The 10,812-nt window shown below is 33.5% G+C and overlaps 1 protein-coding gene across 4 annotated transcripts; it reads left to right on the top strand.

Moving 5' to 3' along the window:
• Window positions 1-289: 289 nt before the first annotated feature.
• LOC107820482 (uncharacterized) lies at window positions 290-5,658 on the top strand. Of its 4 annotated transcripts, none has more exons than XM_016646791.2 (8): window positions 290-525; window positions 987-1,038; window positions 2,007-2,277; window positions 2,380-2,474; window positions 3,896-4,046; window positions 4,163-4,259; window positions 4,698-4,780; window positions 5,483-5,658. In XM_016646791.2, exons 2-8 carry the CDS (start codon window positions 991-993, stop codon window positions 5,488-5,490), a joined length of 753 nt encoding a protein of 250 aa, XP_016502277.2. In that variant the 5' UTR covers window positions 290-525; window positions 987-990; the 3' UTR covers window positions 5,491-5,658. The 4 variants fall into 4 exon arrangements, with proteins under 4 accessions (XP_016502277.2, XP_016502269.2, XP_016502260.2 ...); XM_016646783.2 differs by having other exon boundaries at window positions 978-1,038; XM_016646774.2 differs by lacking the exon at window positions 290-525 and adding an exon at window positions 555-710 and having other exon boundaries at window positions 978-1,038.
• Window positions 5,659-10,812: the final 5,154 nt, after the last annotated feature.

Below are 10,812 nucleotides of genomic sequence, written 5' to 3'. Positions count from 1 at the left end.
AATCGTGTCCTAAAGTTCAAAAATTATGTCACTAATTCGATTCTTATGTTCTGAATTTTAGATTAGCAATTTAGAAATTCAAGACAATTAGTCATGAATTTTAAATTAGCAGCACAAAAATTAAGAATACAAAAAATTCAGAATAATTAGTCATGAAGTTAGGTGAATTGCCTAATCGTTAAACATATAAATTGTAAATATTTTTTAAGTAGCAGGCTTAAAATTGCTGTTCACCATCTTATACATTTACTTATTAGGGATGAGGGATCAATTTAAGGGACATTTTGAACGTTTTTTCTTCAGTCCACAAAACAAAAAGAAGTGGGAGAGACAACTGACAAGCAGTGCGTGTGCATTGGTTGAATAATTAGATGATTGCGTCACGTGTACAAATTTCATCAAGTTAGAGAGAGGCAGACGAAGCTCCCGTGACTGCAACACAGCGTATTTCTGTTTCTCTGTGTACAACTGAACTGAGATCAAATCATGCACCCATTACTTCCCTCAATTTAGGACCAAATATAGGTATTATCATTGCCCTCTAAAATATCTCTCTTCTTTCTCCAATTTTTTAAATTTACTTTTCGTCTTCATTGGTGACTGTTTCATCTCTTTTTTGGATCCCTTTTTCTTTAAAGTGTTATGCTGCTCACTGCTTTTTTCCTTTCTGTTAAACTTTTTCGGATTTCAGTCCCCCTTTTCACTAATTTGTAAGTTTTCTTAATCCGGGTTTATTTTATTGGAAGGAATAATAAATCAAAGTTGGGTTCTTTTTAAGCTTCTCACTACCAAGTTGCTAAAGTTTGATGCTTTGCATCTTGTTATGGTGTTTTCTTGTTTAGGTTAATGTAATGTCAGATAGTACTAAGTTTTGCTTTAGCTTTTCTTGTATGTGTGATTGTTGGTAATTACTAATATTACTAGTTTGTGGGGAAAATTAGAGCTATTTATTTATTTTCACCTATTTTTTCTTGAAGTATTTGCAGATCAATGGATTTAGGGAATGAGGTGCAGAAGATTCTAAGCTGGACATCTGTGGTAAGCCATCATAATTTTGGTTAATGTTCCTGTCCCGCTGATATTGGTTCAAAGTATCTCTTGGCAAATAATTGTGTTGAGTCTCTTTTCTTAGCGATATTATAGCTCACTATAAGTAGAAGAATCTTGATAGTACTAGACATTTCAAAGGGAGGTTAAGTTGAGATAGTCATACTAAAAGTTCACTTGGATACCTTCAACAATATGTAGTACTTCCTACGAACCCTCAACGAATGAGTTATATTGTGAAAAATTGATTTGATTTTTGGTCATAAAAAGTTGAGTTAAGATCCTACATTATCGATCAGTGATCCCCCCCCCCCCCCCCAAAACCAAACCCCAAAAGCCAAGTGTTCCATGAAGGGGTGTTTGAAACCTTTGAGCTTCAACTGGATTGAGTTTAGTTTTTGAGTGTCTTTGGTCACACTAAACCGATCCCTTGTGTTACAAAGTAGCTCATTCAAGTTCGTTGAGATTGAGCTGTAAACATGAAAGAGATAATATGAAATGTATCAATTGCATCTATATTATGGCTGAATCTAATTCATTTGCTAAGGACTCAACATTGCCCAACTATGGTTTGCAGTTTCTTCCCGTAAGCAATGAAGAATACTATGAATGAAAAGTTATCATCTTGCTTCTCGGCTCTCTAAGTAACAAAGGTTGATAAAGTAGTAGCCCCTTTCCTCAGTCACTCTCTTGGCCTCTTAAGTGATTAGGCTATCAGCTTTTAAGGGGATTGTAGTCTAAAGCTATGTTGCAAGGGCTCTTCGAAAATGTCGCCGGGTGCGTGTCGGATCCTCCAAAATAGTGTATTTTTGGAGGATCCGACATGGGTGCGCCATCATTTTGGAGAGTCTAGGCAACATAGGTTTAAAGATTCTTTCTATGTTTAGAGGAGCATAATATTCATTTTTCTTAAAATGTATATATATTAGCTTACTTTTGGTTTTGGACATCTTTTTCAGTGTGGTAACCTTGGTCTTCATTTGATCTGGCTTATCCTACACTTGATCATCAATGTTTGGTACTCTGTATTGGGCATAGCTCGTAAAGTGGAGAATACCCTCATTTCTAGCGGGTTGCTAAAGAGTTACAATGCCATTAACATTAGTAAAGTGCGATACCTGGCTGTTGTGATTGAAAGCGAAGAAGCTCGCCAAACTTCAAAAGTTCTTGAATTATTGCATTGGCTTGCATCTATTGGTATAAAAAGCATCTGCCTCTATGATAGAGAAGGTAAGGTTGTCAAAAAATTATCACCAGCTTGTTCGAGTGCTTTATGATGCATCTACAAGACTCTGCTAAAAATATGATTCCCACAGTCGTTGCTTATTGTAGGAGTGCTGAAAAAGTCCCAGGAAGCCATTATAGAAGGATTGAACAAGTCCCAGGAATCCATCATAGATGGATCGGATCATGGAACCTTGCCTGAGGTATTGTCAAGTTCCTGCATAGTTTTGGACTTATGGGTTATGGTACTTTTTACATTTTGGTACACATTTACCTTTACTTTCATTTCTTTTCTTTTAAGTCCTGATATATTCAAGTGAAGCGTGATTCTTGTTGGAAATTAAGGCATCTGCAAATCTATGTGACATGCTCTCTAGCTAGATTATACCGAAAAAATTGACTTACTGTCAGAAATTATATCTGCGAGGAATCTGATTAATGGAAGATAGTAAACTTTACTCCCTCCCATGATTTTCTTGAATTCTGCAAGTAATTTGACAGCTATGGAATTAAAAATGGACAAGATAAATTCGTCATTTCAGAAGTTAGAAATTGAGAAACTATATGAAAGATACTGTGGTTTGATTGTCCATCTTTTTGATATGGATCAGGAAAGTTGAGATTTTCTCATTTCAGAACATTAGACTGTTGACTCTTGAAAAGCACGCAGGCAACGTTCTGGGAAGGGGAGGAGTGCACAATATTTTTATATTTACGATGACATATATTTCTTACGTTTTCTGGATCTAGGAAATATTATGTTTAAAGATATCTCTAACTAGCTCAATAATGATAACCTACTCAGAATATTTTATCCACCTCTAATTTTCATTATGTCACTTAAAATAGGAAGGTCGGAGAAAAAACAGAAGACCCTCAAAAGACCCTTTCTCGTCATTCAGTATATTTTAGTTTCTCTAAGTTATTGGGTGTCTGTTAAATCTTAATATTCGGACGTGCCTAGGACAGTGACCAATATTTTCTTTCGAATTACATTTCTCTTCTTTTTTACCGAATGCTAATCTGAAGCAACTTTAAACGCATGAAGTGTCACCAGTGCTATTTTTACAATTATGATGGACTGTGAACCTGGATCGTGAAAAGAAGAATGATAAACAAAATAAGTTAAGATTTTCTCGTCACTTTTTCTCTATATAATGTTTATGTTCTTTTCCTCTTTTTTTGGTTATATTGGGGTGGGGTTAGGGGGTGAAGGAGAAGAGATTATTGGTACATAAGAAAGTTAACTTTTTCTAGTAGGTTCTATGTGATTGACATCTAACTTTGTCCCAGTTACAATTGCCATTTTTGCTTTTTTAAAATTTTGCTCTTTGTAACCAGTTTTATAAATAAATATCTTACAAATGAAAAGGGAGGAGTGCAGAGACCTGAAAGATTGAATGAGAAGTGATAAAGAGCCAAGCACACCTAGAAATACTGGATACAAAGTGAAAAGAGCCAAAAACAAACTAAGTGATAAAATCAAATGAAAACTGTGGAATAATGAGGTTTAAATGATTTAATGGCAAATGCCATCCGGGTCTCAGCTTAAAGTTAAATCTACATAATATTGCACTAATGACTGTCTTATGTTTCTTTTGCCGATATCCTTCTGTGCCGCAAGCATGTAGATCTGGAGTTTGTCTCTTTTGCTGATTCAAAACCTGCCGTGGCCAAGGCAGCTAATTTACTTTTTGTCAAGCATTACGCCAGCACCAAACCAGGAAAACCGAATATTACTGAGTCTGACATGTCTGAGGCTCTACAAGCAGCAGGTCTGTCGATTTATCTTCCTTCCCCCTGTTTGCCTGATTTATTCATCAATATGAATTTTTCATCTTTTCTTAAACGATAGCTTTCTATACACGTGGATAAATTATCAATCCTGCAGGTTATGAGGGACGAGAGCCTGATCTTTTATTAGTTTATGGTCCTGTGAGATGTCACATGGGTTTCCCAGCATGGAGAATCCGGTACACTGAGATTGAGTAAGTACACCCCTGCTGAAATACTTAGCCTTTTTTTTGCTTATCTGTGGCATGATGTGACTCTCTAGATAATGCGTCGGCTCATTTGATTTGAGTATATTAAAGGTACTGCTACTGTGGTATAGTCTTGAACAGTTTAACTCTGACTGCAGACATGCATCTGTTATGAAATTCTTATTGTTGATTATCTGGAGTTATTAAACAACATAAGGGATAGTGTCTTAGGGTACAAGATTCTCTCAAAGTTATATTCCTAGTATAAAGTTAGTTCATATTTGAATTGATTCTTCTTGTCTTCCCTTGTGGTCAAATCATGGTTATAATTTTTTTTCTTTTTTAATAATTAGCAACTTGTTAACGTTTCTGGACCGTGCACTAATTTTAGGACATGTTACAAAAAGGTTTTGGATCTGAGTTTAAATTCATTTATGGCTGCAGACATATGGGGCCCCTGAAGTCCATGAAATTTGGTTCCCTCATAAAAACCATCCATAAATTCACAAAGGTGCATCAAAACTATGGTATGTATAACATTTATATAGCTGGGAATGCTAATCTTCTCTGCTTTCAGAAACCAACCTTGCTCTTTTTGCATGTCACCCCTGAGCCTGTCTCTCTACCAAATTAGAAAAAAGGTCCGCCCGGTTCACTAGCATCCCACATTCACGCAGGATCTGGGGAAGTGGCCGCACCCTAAGGGGTGTGATGTAGGTAGCCTACCATGATGCAAGCATCGGGTTGGCTCGAATCCGTGACATGTAAACGGAGACAACTTTACTGTTGCTCCAAGGCTCCCCTTAATCTCTATCAAATTAGAAACAAAGCAAATTTTGTCTTATCGTATATCTTGTGTTTAGAGGTTGGATAACTCAATCTCCTTTAAAGATGCAAAATATGGGAAATTTTGAATTTCCGTACTATTGTAGTAGTGATGTATCTATTTGGTATTTAAGCATAATTTAGGGTACACTTTAATACGTTGATGAACGTCCAAACTGATCACACCAATCCTCTCGGACTCTCCTTTGAACACACACCCCGCCCCACCCAAAAAAAAAACTTTTATTTATCTCTTTATCTTTTCTTTTTTGTCGTTGAGGGGGTGGGAAGGGGACATGGAATTGTTTTCCAAAATTTGCTTCTGCAATTTCAATTGCATACACTGATTCAGCAGCTTTGGTCTAAAGAGAACTAATCTGAGTTCTTCACGTTTTTGTTTTCAGGCCAATGAACACTTGAAGATGGAGTGATTTTTTCCTCAGTATGAGATTGTTATGCTTCTCAGCATTTACAATATGCAGTCAGCTTCGTCTTATATATTTATATTATTCCAAGATTTCATACAAAATATGCACCACGAAACCTTAAATTCTAATAACAAATACCCCTTTGTGCACTCTCTCTCTCTCTCTCTCACTCTCTCATACATAATTACTCGTGTGTGCACATTACAACAATAACAACAACAACAACAACAACATACCAAATATTATCCCACACCGTATGGGAGGGTAGTGTGTACGCAGACCTTACCCCTACCTTGTGAGCATAGAAAGGTTGTTTCCAATAAACCCTCGACTCAGGAAAGCATAAGCACTACATTAATGAAAATATAGACAAGAAGGGACTTGTGTATGCACATTGTTATAACTTATTAGTTAGAGATGCCTCTTCATGAGATTCTCCTTTTGTAGAAGTCGCAGATGAACTTATGGTATTTGTCAATGGGAGAAAAGCTATGACAAGGACAGTATAAACTGTATAGGGTGAAAAAGATTGCTGTAATGACAATGATAGATACCAGATCTCTAACTTCTCGTATACAGCATACTATATTAATTTACTATGCTTAAATGATATAGAGAAGTGAGAATATGTATGTATTAACTATTAACTATGGTTTAGTGATAACAATGTATGTGGTAGGTACACGTAAACAATGTGGATACGCTTTGTCTATCCCTCCATCCTGGATCAGTTGACGACATAGAATTGGAAACATTCAGATTTATTTCAGACACTAATTGGTTCATCGTTAAGGATGATATTCTACAATGACGTGAAGTACTAACCTATAAAGTAAATAAACGTCTCTTGTCTGTTTGTTTTCCCCCCTTTCCTGATTAGCTTACGGGAGATTGACAGGAATGGCCCTATAAGAGGTGGTCTTAGCGGAATATCCTTGTAATTGGCCGTATTTAAAAAAATAGCTTTCGGACCAATGCACACAATTATGCTCTCAGGAATTTTTCTACCGGAGTTTGTGCTATATTTATTCTATCTATATTGTTAATTGTTCACAAACTTTATCTGATTGGCATATTTTGTGCTTGTTCAATTGTTTGTCTAACTCTACTAGATTGGTGTAACTTTGTGTCATCTATAATCAACCTATTTGTTAAATTGTTTATTAAAGTCTACCTGGTTGATATGATTTTGTCTGTGTTGTTTAATACAGTGCCTTTAGAAATTGCAATTTGGTACATAACAATATGACAAAATGGTAGAACTTTTAGCTATAAACATTGTTAGGGATGGCAATGGGACAGTGTGGGACTGGGCGGGACGGGTTTACTCTTCTGCGGGGAGGCAGGTTAAACCAGTTTTTAAAAAGTTAATGCGAGGCTGGTAGCGGGTTTAATGCGGATTGGCTTTGAATTTTGATCTTCTCTTAAACAAAGTGATCATTTCCACTAAATTTCACATTCTAACTCACTAGCAATTTAATTTCGGTTTCTCTCCAAGAAAAGCATTCTTGTTTTTGTATCTTGTACTTATTTTATTTTCAATAATTTATTTTTAAAAATGATAATGGTTAACTTTGGAAAGCATGAATAGTTAACTTTCAGAAAATAAGGGATATATATAATCAGTTAAGCACTGTCACACCATAAGTGACTTAATTTTCTTAAAATGAAAAACTACTATTCTTCTACAAGTATTCCTTTTTACTGCTAATTTCCTTATATTCCAGTGGAGATAATTATCTAGTGTCAATTAGGGGCAGAATCATGAATAATCTTAGGATAAGAGTGATTAGATCTACAAATTAATATGCCATTAAATTTTAATTCTAAACTGCAAAAACTACTTTTATGTCTTTAGCTCAACATTTAATCACTCTATCCAATATACAAATTGCTATTTATCATATTTTATTGTTCGTACATTTCTATTGAACTATCAATCTAAACTTCTAGTAGTATAAAATGTCAAACTAGTTTGTTTTAGGAAAAAAAAAATAATAAGTGGGGCGGGGCGGGTTGAAAACAGAAAAAATGGCTATGCGGAGCGGATTAAAATTTTTGTGGGTTTTGCCAAACCCGCCCCGCACCCGCCGCATTGCCATCCCTAAACATTGTATTATTATATTGCATTTAGTACAAAATCCCGCCATGTTGGTAGATCTTAACTGAAGCCTATCTATCTATCTATCTCTCTCTCTCTCTCTCTCTCTCTCTCTCTCTCTCTCTCTCTCTCTCTATATATATATATATATATATATATATATATATATATATATATATATATATATATATATATATATAGCGAAATGTCGTTCGCCTTTTTTACCCTTTAAAAATTGATGTCACATTGGACAAAATTGTGATTGTATATTAATTATTTTCCTAATATATAGAACTTTAAAATCAAATTGTTCCTTATTTGAACTATGTAAAAACTCCTAATATATAGGAATTTAAACTTGAGTAAGATTTTATTTTTATAAATCTTTTCCTTATTTAACTTGTAACTATTCACGATTCTTTACATGTTAGGAATTGTAACGAAAGCTTTTCTTCAAAGTTTGTCTTTTTTTTTTTTTTTTTTTGTAGAATTAAACACTTAAATCATGAAGTATGTTTTTAAAATTCAATTTTTTGTTATCTTCTTTTTGGACCATGTGAGTAGTGTTAACGCTATTTTTATCACATTTGCACAAAGTGTCTAAGGTGACTTATAAACTATTTGTTTTTTTTAATATAAACCTTTTAATCATTAATGATGGAAAACACATAGTACATCATATTATACATTAAATATAAACGTCACTTAATCATTTTTAAATATTTAGAACTTCAACATTAACTATTTTTTTTGATATGATAGGAACTCCTAATATTTAGAAGTTAAAAAAATAAGATTTTAACTTAAATAAATTATTTTTTATTTGAATTGTGTAAAATAACCATCACTCTTTAATCTAATTCGTGTTCAAAGAGAAAAGCCAAAAATTTAATTTTAATTTTTAATTTATCAAGATCTAATAACAATCATAAATATTGATAATGAACGTGCTACGTTTCACCCGTTTTAATAATTTTGTTTTAATATTAAAGAATGATCAAGAATATTAAGGTATATTGTTTTCTAATCCAAATGATAAATTCAATTAAAATTACTAATTGTTAATTCAAATGAGAGAAATGAGCTTGGATATAATGATGAGCAAGAAACCAAAAACGGCAATATCCACAAAGAATAAATAAGAACTAATAGTTATTAAAATCGTTAATATTAGTCGGTATTCCTTCTATATTCAAGTATATTCTAGGCTCTCAGACTCTATTCCTTTTACTTTGTAAATACACATGATATTTTAATTTCTTTTTAGATGTTACTATCACTAAAGCTAATATTTTAAAACTCATTGTAATATTAGGTAATAACCAAAAACTCAAAGGAGAATTTGCATTTTTTGAAGAAAAAAAAAAAGAATATCCTTTTGGAACTTTGATATAATATAATACTTGAAGAGAAATTTAACAGCTAGAGAAAAAGATGTTATAGTAAGATTAGTTTGGTCAAAAGACAGAAATTTGAATATTGAGATATCATATATTCTTTAAGGTTTGATTCAGGGATAGGTAAAAAGCTCAAAGATAAATCAAAGTTAGAGCCATTTTATGAATGACGATAATAGTTCATTAGTCAAAATTAATTTAAAAAATACATTTGAAAAGCTCAGTATAAATATTAGGCAAGAAAAATAATTAAAATTGTCTTATATTATTTAATTATTATTTAAATTTTAATTTATAGTGAACTTTAAATTCAACTAGATTTGTGTCCATTTAAAATTTTGATAAATTTGTGATGGACAATATCTCTTTGTATTCAAGTCAATTATAGCATTTTTTTAGACGCGAAGGAAGAAGCTATGGGTTGATCAAAATCAGGGTTAAATGTATATGTTGTTTGAATTTATATACATTAATTTTTTATTTTAAAATTTTATCTTATTATTGTTTTCATTATATGCTTGAGAATTTCTGTATGGCAATATTTTTTCCTTTATCGATCAATCTAAATATGATTAATATTATTTATTTTCAAGAACTTCACTTTTAGATTTTTATTTTATAATATTTTGGTAAAATTTTATTTTATAACTTAGTTACGTTATTTAGTAATATATTATTAATTTTTTAATTATATACTTATTGAAATAGGTGTGCGTTACGCTTACAAGACTAGTACAAGAGAAAGGACGCGAGACTATTTATTAAGTACCGCTAACTACACTAGCCCCTCACATACCACACCGTGCAATTGTTTGAAATCTTTGTCAATATGAAATGTGACACACGTTCAACAATAAACACCTAGAGCAGGGTAGTCGCTGGAGTCTAGTTCAAGTTCGCGAATTCTTGTGATAAAATATAGGCCAAGTTAAGGCTGGCAAGTGGGCCGGTCTAGAATCGGGACCGGCCCAGGATCACAGCTTATGTGGGTAGTGGGTCTAAACGGGCTCAACCGTTTAAGATCGGGATCGGGGGAGGTGGGCCTGGCAAGTGGGCCGGTCCTTAGCCTGAGGTCCGCGAGACTGGACCATTTGGGACCGGTCCTAGCGTGCCTAAACGGTCTTAACGGCCATAATTTTAAAAAACAAATCTGCCCGTTTGGGCATTTAAAACCTAGATGTTTCCTCTGCCAAAATGGTCGTCGGCTATTTACAAAATAGTCATTTAACACACACACACCCTCCCCCCTTCCCCAACTTTGTTTTAACTCCAAGCTTTTTATAATTACACTTTTTTCCTATTTTCAACTATAAATACCCCCTCATTCTTTCATTTTTCTCACAAAATCATCAATCTCTCTTAATCTCTCTTATATTATGATCCAAAAAAAGATCGGGAAGAATTGGCAAAAATGGTTACTATTATGTGCTTACCCTATAATTGATTTAGCATCCTAAATTTTAATATTCAATATTTAATATAGAAAGATATTGTCATATTTTTTTGATGCTATAATAAAATTATAACGCATTGCTTTGAATATATCTTTATAATATTTTTGTCTTTAAATTTTGAATTAAAAAATTTAGGTCACAATTCTATAATATAATTTACAAGGAATTGCCTTAGATATTTTTATTACCATTTTTTTTTCTCTAACTTCTATAAAATTTTTAAAAAAAATTAGAAAGTATTCGTTGGGCCCACTTAGGCCCAGGATCGGCCCCGCTTAGCCCGGGACTATTAGTTTATGGTCTCGGGCCCGGGCCGGTTCCAACAAGAAGCCCGCGACGCCCGGGCCCACTTAG

The sequence above is a fragment of the Nicotiana tabacum genome, chromosome 22, assembly GCF_000715075.1.
Source record: "Nicotiana tabacum cultivar K326 chromosome 22, ASM71507v2, whole genome shotgun sequence".
Classification (NCBI taxonomy): Eukaryota; Viridiplantae; Streptophyta; class Magnoliopsida; order Solanales; family Solanaceae; genus Nicotiana; species Nicotiana tabacum.
The sequence above is the reverse complement of the archived record's forward strand: the minus strand, read 5'-3'. Positions and strand labels throughout refer to the sequence as shown.